The 14,446-nt window shown below is 41.1% G+C and overlaps 1 protein-coding gene across 2 annotated transcripts in view; it reads right to left on the bottom strand.

The window, feature by feature from the left end:
• The window catches only part of CTNNAL1 (catenin alpha like 1), a 333,934-nt gene that overhangs the window by 59,637 nt on the left and 259,851 nt on the right, over positions 1 to 14,446 (bottom strand). For both annotated transcript variants that reach the window (XM_088476289.1, XM_088476290.1), the window contains exon 12: positions 10,539 to 10,576. In XM_088476289.1, coding sequence (XP_088332415.1) covers positions 10,539 to 10,576 — 38 coding nt within the window. The remainder of the gene's footprint in view (positions 1 to 10,538; positions 10,577 to 14,446) is intronic.

Raw genomic sequence — 14,446 nt, 5'->3', positions numbered from 1 at the left:
AGCTCGTAATGTAATGTGATACTGACATCATATCATAGCAGTATTCTATATGTGTTTGTCACTACTGAAAGTGTTCTGATTGAGTGCAGAATATCTTTTGTAAAATATAAAAAAAAACTATGGAATTAATGTCCTGAATATATCTGACACTGATTTTCTCCCACAACCACCACTGTGTGATTGATAAATAGGACAGGAATTCCCCGGAGCACAATAAATTAAGGACAGTGATGTGCTTGGCTGGAACTGAAGTAGTCTCCTGTGAATCAGGATGATTTGTTTGTCACAGAAGTTTGTGTAATTATAAGGCCACCTCATTTATTGTACAATATAAATCTGTTTAGCTTAATAGGAAATGCACACAGTAGAGAATAGGTTACAATTGATCCATATCAATTAATTTCATATCAAATATGCTACAAAAGAACTGTAATGTTGTGGTAATTAATACTTTTCAGTATTTTTACCTTTGCTTCCAGGCAATTTTGTTTTAAGTCATTCTTGTCATACTCGTTTTCCACAGGTTGGGTACAGGATCCTGGCAGTCAGAATCCCGACACCTGAAGGTAAGTAGCCTAACCCACCTTTCCTACAGTACTCTGTACATTGGAAAAGCTTCATATGAGTTTTTTTGAACTTCATATATGGTACAATATAAGATCATGTCCGGATGCCTATATATTTTTAAATTACTGACTTTATGTACTACACTATGGGGCTGATTTTTAAGCTGGGTACACACGGGCTGATTTTTAAGCTGGGTACACACCTGGCTGACGGGACGGCCATTCGACCACCCCACCGACATAACAATCGGTAAGTGCATACACACTTACTAATCTTCGGCGGATGTGTAAGTGCTGACATCACTTGCCAGGCATTTAAATTGCCCACCAATTTGAGATGTCAGTCACTGGCGGGTACCTGCAGCAAGTGTACGTGCAGTCAGTGGGTCACCCGTACACACAGCCAGACGTGCCGGTATATATCTGTAAGATATCGGCTACAGCTATGCTGTAGGACAGATGCGATGTGTCTGTGAACAACGTTGTTCACAGACATATCGTCTGTACACACCTGCCGAAGCACGACAGATATATCGCCTGCTCAGTGTGTACCCAGTTTAGTTGAGAGTAAAGGAAAAAAAAAAATAATAATTTTGCATGCAGGGTAAATACTCTCTGCTTTTGCATTTAGCCCAGAAATACTGGCTTTATTTCATACATAAAATGAACAACAAATTTCACTCAGCACATATTCTGCTAAATTGTCAACTTTATTTGAACTTCTGCTTCTAATGGTCGGTATTTGCTAAAAGTATACAGAATATAAGAAAAAAACAAACAAACAATGGTGGTAAGAAGCGCTGCTCAAATAATTCACTCTACAATGATATTTAATATTCACAATTTATTGACATGGCCACTTCTGTCTGAGGAAGCCGCTGATTCTTATGCTAAAGGCGGGGAAACGCGTTACAGGAATAAGAAAGTATCCAGCCATTAATAATACCAGCTCTATTTGGGGGAAGCGTCATTGCACACCTTAAAATACCTGTGGTGGAGCTGTGGACCAGAGACCTATTGGATCTCCATTCTGGACTGCATTTTGGGAATCCTGGCAGCGGATTAATAGGAAAGACTTATTTCATGGTATACGATGGTTAGAAAACAGCGTTGATTACACCATGTATGGTAATTATAAAAATTCAAAAGAGCATGCTTGAATATATATTGGACTGACAGTTTCTAACAATTGCAAGTTGGATTCGCTCACCAATTCCCACTAGTTGGACTGAAACTACTAACATATAGGGGCTGAGTGGCTGAGATTACTAATATTTAGTGGCTGGTCTAACATTAGAAGAACAGATCTAATATATTAAATTATTATTCATTATTAAGAAGCTTGTTTTAAGCCTAAGATTTATAGCACTCTTATTTAAGGTTATTAACAATTATATGCGCATTTTATGTGAAATTCTTTTTTGTTTTTTTGTATATTGAGACCAGGGGCGTTTCTAGAGAGGAGGGGGCCCGTGTGCAGTCTCCGACACGGGTCCCCTCCTCTCTGTCCGGCGGCCGGCAGCGGACTGAGCTGTGCGCGGCCAGCGCAGAAGTTATAGAATCTGTGCACTAGAGTGCGTCCAGAGTCTATAGGGTATGCACAGGTCACCGGCAAAATGGCCATGGCAGCCATTTTCCCTGTACTGCGCATGCGCAAATGACAGGAAAATGGGCGCCGCTGCCATTTTCCAGTCATTTACCCGCTCCTACATGGGACTCCGGAGAGGTAAGTATGCTATGGGTGCAGGGTGTGCAGTGTGGGGCCCCCCTGGACCCAGGGGCCCGTGTGCACCTCACACCCTGCACCCATTGTAGATATGCCCCTGATTGAGACCATGTCAATAAATTGTGAATATTAAATATCATTGTAGAGTTAATTATTTTAGCAGCGCTTCTTACCACCATTGTTTGTTTACTTCATGCTTACCTACCCTCCAGGAAGTGTTGAGAGCCTCCTGAATTGTAAGGGAGCCTCCCGCGCCCCTGGAAGAGTATTCACATCTCCCGCATCCTGCCCACTTCCTAGTGAAGTGGGCAGGATGGGGAGATAAATGCAGAGAATTACGGCATAATTGCCGTGACTCGCAGCTAAGTATGGAGGGGGCGGAGCTAAATGATGCTAAACAGTATCATTTAGCCCCGCCCCCCAATCAAGCTCCTGTGATTCGCAGCAATTTGCCTCCATAGGCGGCCACCAATGTCTGCTCCCCGGTAATCTCCCGTGAAGAAGTTAAGTAGGTAAGTATGCTTTACTTTTATATTGCAATTTAGATTTGAGTTTGGACATGCCCCTCCCAAAACTAAATCTTTTACATCTGCCCCACCTGCAGTGCAGCATGGTTTTGAAAGGTGCACAGTTACTAGCTTTTTTTTTGCTTTGCTCCCAACTCAGAATCAACTCCTAGATTTGCTGTTTTAAAGCATCACCTTAGAGTGTGTATATCGTCCAATATCCAAAGAATCTTCAGAATGACAGATAAGCCCCTCAGTACTAATGTTCAGTAGATGGCCCACTCACTTTTTAAATTTACATTACAATTTATTTAATTATTATGTGCTCCTTATTTCTATTTTCCACATATCTTATTCACCTGGGAATACTGTCACCCTTTAAGTTTAATTAAGTGAATATTTCAAATTCATATATTTACTTGTCACTGTTATTTGTATGCTTCACGTTTAGTACATCTACTGATTATACATTGTGTTATTTTTTTATTTTTTTAGTGCCTGCATCATTTCACATATATGTAACTTTGGTGAAAATAAACCAAAAAAAGTGTTCCCTCTAAGTTGTTTTAGCGGTACGCCGCGCCATGCCCTTTTAGCAGCAACCCACTAAAGCAGCCTGCCCTGTGCCTTCCCCACCCGCAGACTGCAGTGTTCCTTTGGTGCGAAAAGTTGTGGTGACCGATCTCCGCTGGGTGAATTGGTGCCGTTCGCATACGCACACCATCTTTCCACCGTGAGGGGAGGCTTGGGGGAAGCCCAGCACCTCCGTCAGTGCTGGGCATGCCCCCAAGTGTGACTCCTTTTCAGGAGCACGCGTGCCGAGATACTCCCTGCCTGCACCCTCAGCCCTACCTGTAATCTAGCGGCAACACTAAATAACATCAGTTTTTGTCTGTGGTTTGAATTGTCAGTATAAAGAAGGAGCATGTCTCCTTAGATGTTGGTGCTGGAGGAGATGACTGCCGGCAGTGACTAACCTGTCCCGAAAAAAGTAAAAACTACAGACTTTAAGCAGCAGATGAATAGAAATAGGCCTCACTGTAATTTGGACGTTAGGAAAACATTGCTGGAGAACGGTTTTTCATAGTAGGGCGATTTATTTAGGCCCTTTATTGCCTCTAACATGGGGTGTACAAGTGGTGCTGCCGCAGAGTGCAGGGCCCTGTGTGCGGCACCATTGCTGCCACACGGCACCTGCATGTGGCCTGCTGCCACTAGCACACTACCCAGCCATCCGCAGCACAGCGTTCTACTCACCAGAGGCCACGCCGCCTAGGAGCGACTTGGGCCCGCCGAAGGTATAATCCAGCCCTGGATGAGGTCCTGTGTGGGAGTATTCATACACCCAGAACAGTGTTCAGGGTCCATTCCATACAACACTGCAGATAGTTTCAGGTTTAACATAGAGTGAAAAGCTCCATGCTGACTTGATAGGCAAGAGCAATATGTAATACCTGAGATACCTCACAGTGTAAGGCCTGAATAACACATAACTGCTTTGCAAGTAGTTGATGAAAAATCTCTTTTTCACAGGTTGATAAATTGCAGTGGGGGAATGATTTCCACAAACTAGTCAATACAAATAGCTAAAGAAAATAGAAAAGTTAAGGGAGGCACAGGTAAACATGCCCAACTAAATGCTTAATTTCAATGAGTGTGGGGAAAGAATCTATACTAACAAAGTCATGAAGGAGAGAAAAAGAAGGATCTCTTCAAGAAAACCCCAAAACATAGACCATCAAGAATAGACGGAAGTACTTCACTTCAAGTATTTTAGAACCATCAATATATACTAATGTACAATGTAAATATCCTGTTAACCTATTAATATTAAGCTGGCTATAAGAAGCCTTTCTAACTACAAGCTGCAGAAGCTAAACAGTATAATTTCTTACAAGATTATGCTGTTAAAATTATAAGAACTATACACTTGACTACCTGGCCGAATGGCCCAAGCAGTAAAAACTAGGATCTGTGCCCAGGTAACCACAAATATTTTAAACCACACATGGCACATCGTTGTTTGGTGGATTGGCCAGTCTGATGGACCACAACTGCCCCATGCCTGTCATTGACCCACTGTACTTTAGCAGTTGTCGATGGATTTGGCAAAATAAATCTAAACTCCAATGGTGTGCTCGAATTATTAAACAACAACACTGAACAGATACACTAGTAAGATAGTGCTTAGAAGACAGCAATACATGGAAAGAGCAAAAGAAATGGTAGTTGCTCAGATCAGCTTAATTGCATAACACAAGTACTTCACTATCACCTTTTTCGTGTGATGCCCTGGGGATGGCCCTTGGTTGGAATTTTTTTGGGGTGCCTTGCTTCTCGGACGTGAACCCCTTAATGCTAGGGACGCCAGTATAGAGGAGCCTTGACGATTGGCCTGGCGCTTATTCATATATTTGCAAATGTATGTAACTAATACCTCTGAATCGCTATAATCATGTAGGATTTAAGTATTGTTTTTGCTGCATTGTGTTGGGGGATAAATCTCCTTTTTTTTCTGTGTTCAGAGTAAACCCCGCCCTTTACAAGCACCTGTGTTATGCAATTAAGCTGATCTGAGCAACTACCATTTCTTTTGCAAGTTTGGAGAGGCATGAAGGCAGTCAGCATTAGGAGGATGTGCTGATGCTTATAGTGCCATGTGGAGGTTTTTTGGGGTACCTCCAAGGTAAGTTAGCTCTCAGCTTTTATATGTACTGTTATCATGCAGTACATCAATTGTAATTATATGACCCAGAGTGGGTGCTACTATTATGTAGCAATAATTATTTTGGGGTGAGCGTTTGGGAGTGGGGCCCCCGGGGGGGGGTTCTGACTGGGCCTTTCTCATGGCATCACCACTTAATTCACATAGAATACTTTTACCACTTTTCTATTTGTTTGTATATTATTTATGTCATTTTAATTCTTTCTCATTTCATTAACACTTATTGATTTATACTTACACATCTTTTCTTTATACTTCACTATCACCTTTTTCCCTTTTTTGTGTGATGCCCTGGGGATGGCCCTTGGTTGGAATTTTTTTGGGGTGCCTTGCTTCTCGGACGTGAACCCCTTAATGCTAGGGACGCCAGTATAGAGGAGCCTTGATGATTGGCCTGGCGCTTATTCATATATTTGCAAATGTATGTAACTAATACCTCTGAATCGCTATTATCATGTAGGATTTAAGTATTGTTTTTGCTGCAGTGTGCTGGGGGGCAAATCTCCTTTTTTTCTGTATACATGGAAAGAGAACTGACGGATGTATAAATTGGATCAAGAATAAGCAGGGACAATGAAATCGCTAACATTTGCTCATTTCACAATGCTAGTTATTTCTCCTCCATTGCCCATACAAAGCCTACTAAAAGTATAGACTGCAAATACCTCTGGACAATTACCACAGAGATACAGCTACTGGGTCATCTAACTCGCCTCCTGAAAAATGTGTATTTTCACAAATTCATCAAAACAGAAAATGAAAGGAGAGGTGGAAATGTAAGGATTACAGTAAACTGCCTATTGTTCCATTATATGATCACATCAAATGCAGAAACCAATAAATGAAAAAAAAAAAAAGTGAGCATTTTAGGGACTGAAGCAGAGTAGAACGTAATTCAGGAGTATGTTGCTCGCAAACTGCGTGCATGGGAAAGCAATGTATATATTCACACTGTACACATCTTGTGATGCAACAGCTCCTGTATCTGGTTTGCTACTAATCATAATCTGAGTGCACTTACACCTACCCTATACTCAGTGCAAAAGATACACCTGGAAATAGGCATATTAATACCCTGTACTGTATTGTGCACACCTAGTGGCATTATATAATAGATAATAAGAATACTATTTACGCTCAAGTCCAACTCTGCACATCCCTTAAGGGGCCCATACATCTACGGCCTCGATTCCTGTTCTGCCGCTCCGACCCACGGCCATCGATAATCGCCGATCTGTCAGTGGATTGGGAAAATTCAACATGTAAAAAAAAACACCAATTCTGACCTCTGTTGGGTCGGGATCAGGGAATTAAAATTTTTCAACATTTTATGGATCCCCGATTCCCTGACCCCACCGTTGGCAGAAATGGGAATTGCGGCAATCAGTTGCAGAAGTATGGACCCCATTAGTTCCATCGACACATCATCACTGAACTTTACTTATGTGAGAATTCCCCCTTACATCAAAGCTAAGTCTCTTCAGTTGGAACTGTAGATGCAATCAAAAGCCAAACTTCCAATGTCTAAGGCTGGGTAAACATTAGACGATATATCATCCGATATATTGTTTTGGGGCGGATTGGAATGATATCCATTTGGAACCATAAGTTCCGAAGCAAGCACATTTAAAAAACAAACAAGATACGGTCTTGTAAACAGACGTACGTTCAACGGCATCAGCCCCTTGGTGTGTATTTCAGCAATGTATTTTATTTACACTATTGTTCAAAAGTTTGGGATCACCCAGACAATTTCGTGTTTTACAAGAAAACTGACTTTTATTTATCAAATGATTTGCAAACTGAATAGAACATATAGTCAAGACATTGGCTAGAAATAATGATTTTTATTTGAAATAATTTTGTCCTTCAAACTTTGCTTTCGTCAAAGAATGCTCCTTTTGCAGCAATTACAGCATTGCAGACCTTTGGCATTCTAGCTGTTAAATTGTTGAGGTAATCTGAAGAAATTCACCCCACGCTTCCTGAAGCACCTCCCACAAGTTGGATTGGCTTGATTGGCACTTCTTGCGTACCATACGGTCAAGCTGCTCCCACAACAGCTCAATGAGGTTGAGATCTGGTGACTGCACTGGCCACTCCATTACAGACAGAATACCAGCTGCCTGCTTCTTCCCTAAATAGTTCTTGCATAACTTGGAGGTGTGCTTTGGGTCATTGTCCTGAGGAGGAAATTGTCTCCAATCAAGCACTGTTCAAAGGGTATGGCCTGGCGTTGCAAAATGGAGTGATAGCCTTCCTTATTCAAAATCCTTTTTACCTTGTACAAATCTCCCACTTTACCAGCACCAAAGCAGCCCCAGACCATCACATTACCTCCACCATGCTTGACAGATGGCGTCAGGCACTCTTCCAGCATCTTTTCACTTGATCTGCATCTCACAAATGTTCTTCTTCGATTCGTCTGTCCATAACACTTTTTTCCAATCTTCCTCTGTCCAATGTCTGTGTTCTTTTGCCCATATTAATCTTTTCCTTTTATTGGCCAGTCTCAGATATGGCTTTTTCTTTGCCAATCTACCTAGAAGGCCAGCATCCCGGAGTCGCCTCTTCACTGTAGACGTTGACACTGGCGTTTTGCGGGTACCATTTAATGAAGCTGCCAGTTGAGGACTTGTGAGGCATCTATTTCTCAAACTAGAGACTCTACTGTACTTGTCTTCTTGCACAGTTGTGCACCGGGGCCTCCCACTTCTCTTTCTACTCTGGTTAGAGCCTGTTTGTGCTGTTCTCAGAAGTGAGTAGTACACACCATTGTAGGACATGTTCAGTTTCTTGGCAACTTCTTGCATGGAATAGCCTTCATTTCTAAAAACAAGAGTAGACTGTCGAGTTTCACATGAAAGTTCTCTTTTTCTGGCCATTTGGAGAATATAATCGAACCCACAAATGTGATGCTCCATATACTCAACTAGCTCAAAGGAAGGCCAGTGTTACAGCTTCTCTAATGAAAATGGGTTTGCTCGTTAGCTTCTCTAATGAGCAAACCCATTTTCAGCTGTGCTATCATAACTGCACAAAGGTTTTCAAGGGTTTTCTAATCATCCATTAGTCTTCTAATGCGCTTAACAAACACAATGTACCATTAGAACACTGGAGTGATGGTTGCTGGAAATGGGCCTCTATACACCTATGTAGATATTCCTTAAAAAAACAGACATTTGCAGTTAGTATAGTCATTTACCACATTAACAATGTATACAGTGTATTTCTGATTAATTTAATGTTATCTTCATTGAAAAAAAACAGTGCTTTTATTTAAAAAATAAGGACATTGACCCCCAACTTTTGAACGGTAGTGTATGTATTTATGTTTTACTGTAATGCAGATTCAAAGGTCATGAAACACCTTAAAACAAAATTTCAGTGTTAAAAGATAAAGAGTAATAAAAATCTTAGTCTCTGCAGGTTCCATAGGCAATTTCAGCAAACTTCCAGTACTTAAACTTCTAACAAGATTAAGTTGCTGTGAGTAATATTTAATTTCCGTTGCATCTAGTTATCAGTCTTCCCCTTGGCAAGGATTAATATGCTCTCTAGCTTGTGCTGTAATCAGAGCTGACAAATGCATGTGTTTCCAGATGGCCTGGTTAACACTTGAAATCAACATACCCTGTTGTTGTAATACACACATTTTTTTTAACATGTCAAAGGACAAGCAAATCTGCTGCTAGAAGCAAAAAGAGGAATATTCTGTTTGAAGTTATACAAAACAGTTCCTTCAATATTAAAAGACTTGTTAGTGCATGAAAGCGATATTCAGACCGCAGTGCTTCTCATTACAGAAATCCTTGCTTTCAGGAAACAGCAGATATGAAAGAAATAGTTTTTAGGCATGTCATACAATTTGTTTTAGGCTTGATGTGTATTTTATATTGTCTTTAGGCCTCTAGCTGGAAGAAGCATCTACTTTTCCCATACGGTGCCATGGTGGGATTAAACCTATTTGACAAGTGATTTAAGATCATGTACTTGGAAGTTAATTATATAATGGAGGCTTGACTGGAATGGTTACTGGTTCAATAGAGTGTAGCATTTAGAGCCTGTGGTTTCTCAGCATTTGTCACAGAGGGAACTTTACTCTTATCAATATGGCAGATAATGTGCTTTGTCACCCAAAGTAACAAAAGTATGGATAACTACTCCGAATATGCTACTACTTACAGAGTCCAGAAGACTGACAATATATCTCAGCCATTACTACTTAACATAACCTCAGATTTATGGTGTTTTGGATACTCACCTTAACTTAACTAAGTTGATATAAGGAATACAAACATATACTGAAAAAGGATCCACCATAAAACACAAATGTTTTTAAAACATATAATGAAGATTACATATATTACACAAACATTATAATTATTTAAAAAAAATAAAATAAACACAAAAAAAAGGCAAACGTTGAAATTGTGTAGCAGTCCCCTGAAAACCACGATAGCTCAACTTTCTAGCCCTGCATTATGGAATATTCATATTGGCCCCACAATAAGGGTGGCTAAGAGGATGTACATTATGTTGTGTGATACTAGACATTTCAGATTTCTTTTATAAGAAAATATTATCAATGAGTAAGAATTAGGTAAACAGATACTTCATATTTACTAACAGCTCATTAATAAGCCATTGTGCATAAGTTTGATCAGATGCACGTTAAAACTGTGGCATAATAAATGGCATGTGCGGTTCTGACATATTTTTCATAACATTCTAAAAAACAAGGAAATAATTAAAAAGGTGCACACAGAAGATGAGTAAGATATTGAATATAGTATCAATTCTTGAAAGATTAACATATATATATATATATATATATATATATATATATATATATAAAACCGGTAATCCTACATATGTCAATGAGATTTTAAGTCTTCATGAAATTGCTATTTAAATTGCCTTTGGTCTAAACATTCCTTTGTGATCATTAGAGATAGTCAGGTTTACAAGAATGTACTCAGGTTTGTTAGCCAAGACAAAATCAAATAACTTACCCCTGGTCTTGGAAGTGAAAGATAGGCCCGCTTCTCCCCTGCCAGAAATACATTCATGTCAGTGGATAAATCACATAGCAGTTAAACATGTTACATTTTGCATTCAAAGATTCTGTTTCAACTTATCTGTGGATAATCATACTGTACAGTAGAATGAAAAACCTTCTTGCTGGTTTGGATTTAATGTCAGCAACTCACTTACACCCACATAGGACATGCAAAGCGCATGTTTAGTAAAAAGAGAAATGGTGGCTGGGCTCTCTAGGGAACCACTAGGCAACATAGCCACAGGCGTTTTTCTTACATTTTTAAAGCAGTTTATAAAAATTTTCAAAAGGTGCAAACACAATTGATTCCTCCTGTTTGTATCATGTATATATTAAATTGCATTATATAATGTACAACAATTTATCTCTAATCATAATAAGGATCATTTACAAAGTCCAGAAATGTGCTGCTAGTCTGCTTATCAATGTCATGTTCCCCACTTTGTAGAAATACTCTTATTTTTTTAAAGGATATACTGTACTGCATCTATGCATCAAGAAGGCAGTATCTGCAGGAAATTTGCAAGGAGGATCGGGGGTTACTGGCTAAATAAGCTCTTTTATGCCATAAAAAAAATAAACAATATTTTATTTTACAGGTTAGGTTATTTAAATAACCACATATTTATAGATGTGTCACAGTAACAGGCGGCCACAGAACTGATCAATGATGGATTTTATTTTTTCAAGTATCTTCACTGTTTGTAACAACCTAGTTTACAGAATATGTATTTGTGCTCTTTTGTCATTGTTCTCTCACTAATGTGCTGCATACTTGCCTACCTTCTGATTGTCCTCCCTGGGAGAAGCCTGGGGAGGACAAGCAGATGGGCTGTGACAGGGGTGGGGTCCGATGAGTCACGCCATCAAGCCACGCCCCATTCACGACAAATTGCCGTGATTGGACTAAATTTAAATAGGGGTGGAGCTAAAGGCAGGGCTAAATGACGCAATTCATGGAGAATCGCCTCATTTAGCCCTACGCGGGGACTCGCGATTGCCACGGAAATTCTCCCCATTCTGCCCACTTCACTAGTTACCCAAAAAATCATGACCTTCCCGCGAAAATCGGGAGGGTAGGTATGTATGATGTACTTAGATAAATGTAGTCTGTCAACTTAAAATGCTTCCATGCATTCACAGAGCACAGAAGTTCTCCACCATGCTTCTAAGCTACACTACAATATTCTTGTTTCAGAACCTCTCTCTTCTCTCTATGGGGTCTATTCATTACATAATTATCACTTGTGATAAATATGTTTTGAACTCGCTGTGAGTTCAAACAACCATTCGGAGGCATTCATCATGCCTCCTTGCCTAAAGTATTGTGATACAGAGTTACGGCCCTGGTAATCCCACCCCTTCCCCGCCACCACAATCCCCCGACGCCCCTGCAGGAGAAGTTGCAGCACAAGACGGCAGACCTGCTTGGGGACACCAGACAGAAGAGCCAGCTTTGGTAAGGAGAGAGATACAGATAGAGGGATCTGAAAAGATCCCTCTGCTGCAGTGGCTGCCCTGTAAATCTTCACTGTGAAGATTATTGGGGGCTGAACGCCATCTCAGGATGGCGTTCAATAACACCATCAAGTTCAGAAAAAAAATGCTGACACTTCATTTTTACAAAAGTATATTAAAATGTTAATTTTCACCCGCTTTTGTAAAAAATAAGTGATGATAAATAGGCCCCTAAGAGGTTGAAGTATCAAAAGGTGAAAAGAGTGAAGCAGTGGACCAGTGAAGAAGTTGCCCATACTAAATTATTCTATTTATCCTTTTATATAATGTACTTTATAAATGCTACCTTGAAGCTGACTGGTTGCTATGGATAACTTCACCACTGTGTTCTCTGCTTGATACATCAACCCCTGAGCACCTTCATGATTCTGCCACTAGTAAAAAAGTTTTCCTGCGTCCTATGCTAAACGTACCTAATGCCAAAAGTCCACTGGCTTGGAAACAGGGGCCTAACCAAATGACGACTGATTATTACTTTTCTTCAGATTAATACATTACCATGCTAGAGGTAATTTCTCATATTAAGCACAACTAATGAATTGAATCAATTGAACAGCCAATATATCGTGTGTGCGTTGGCCAGTGTGTACAGATGATATGTCTGAATGTCGTCGTTCACAGACATACCACGTCAGATGTGCGGCACAGCCGATGGCATATATATCTGTACACCGCACTGTGTGTACAGGCGGCCAGGCGACCGCCCGTACACTTGCTGCACAGGCCGCCGGGGAGTACTTAAACATACCTGAAGGCTGCTAAGAATGGGCTACACTTAAGCTCATTAAAAAGCCAAGAGATAGACAGAACAAAATATATGCGATACACAAACTAAAGAGAAAGAGCACAGAACCAGATAGCCTGGAGGCAGAGCAGTCAATGGAATACAGAGGTCCTGATCTTGAGACAATACACTAATATTATTATATCTATCTGCATCCTATATCCTAGTTTAAAATGTCCGTCATCCTTTTAAGCATCCCTCTCAGCAGAGCTGCACCTTTACCCCAAAACCCCAAACCCTTCTTTCCTCTACTCCCTATACTTCCCTCTGTATTCCAGCATACCTCCCAACATTTAGGAGGCGGGAATGGACTGAAGTTTCATTTGGAGCATTGATGATTTGGCCCCAATGGATAACCCTGCAATAGTGAGGATCCAATATGATGTATTGGGGGTGGGGGCAGGCTCACATGGGAGATATACGTATACCTTCAGTTACATCCTCCTGTATTTAACCACTTGCCTGGCGTGATCACATGTGATTACGGCACGCAAGTGGTTAAATACATCACAGTTGGTTAGATAAGTCCACAAGCAGCTGCTGGAAGGTAATATTCTGCTCAGAAGGTAGTGCCGGCCCCTCTGCTCCCTCTCACCTGCCTCAGCCACAGTGAAGGAAGATCCTCACAGCTACAGGGAGACAGTCTTCCTGCAGCCGAGATAAGGGCAGCTGCTGGCATATCTTCAAGGCCACCCAGGCTATAATCCTAGCAGGAGCACCTACAGTCTGAGCTCCCTGTTACGGCCTTGCCTCCTCAGTGTCCCTGGAAGCACCGCAGCAGTAACGGGAGGTCCTCAGGAACACCAACCCCCTGCTGCTGGCTTCTCTTCTTACAGTTTACAAAACCCTTTACTTTGTTACATACAGGTTAACACAGTAAAGTTTTGATTACAGATGACAGAGTTCGGTTCTCAGAGAACCAAGGCCACCCGAATTAGCATAACAGAGTCGAATCCAAGCAGGTTCGGAGTTTCCTGCCTTACTCGGTTCTCGAAACCGAGGCAAAACCATAGAGACGGAAATCTCGCGGTTCGCGAGCTTTCGTCTCTATGATCAATGTAGTACATAAGGGACCACGCAACAGACGCCATTTCCACTCCGGCTGTGTAAAGTGAACAGGGCTGGGAGAGTACTGGTGCTATCTGCTGTGTCCTGGGCTGGTGACTGCTGATCCATTCTGGTCTCTGGTCACGGTGCTGTCAGCTGATCCATTCTGGTCTCTGGTCATGGTGCTGTCACTATCACTGTGCTGATCCATTCTGGTCAAGGTGCTGTCTGGTGATCCATCTGGGCTGTCTGCTGTGTCCTGGGCTTGTGCTGTGTCCATCTCTGGGACAGTTTTTTTAAGTTTTTATATTTTTCTGTGTGTGCGCATGCGTGTTAGGCTTAACCACAGTAGCGAACAAGAGCCAGCCAGCAATGCACCTTGCACTTGCAACCTTGTGCTGCCCGACTCCAGTCGTTCTTAAAAAAAAAAAACAATACAAGTGTCACTGTCTTATATATTTTTTTCTTCTGTGTGTGCGTGGGTGCTAGGCTTAACCACATTACCACACAAG

This window comes from Taudactylus pleione, unplaced genomic scaffold (genome assembly GCF_031769625.1).
Source record: "Taudactylus pleione unplaced genomic scaffold, aTauple2 ptg000186l, whole genome shotgun sequence".
In the NCBI taxonomy this organism is placed as follows: domain Eukaryota; kingdom Metazoa; phylum Chordata; class Amphibia; order Anura; family Myobatrachidae; genus Taudactylus; species Taudactylus pleione.
Note: the sequence above shows the minus strand (reverse complement) of the source record. Positions and strands in the feature narration are given on the sequence as shown.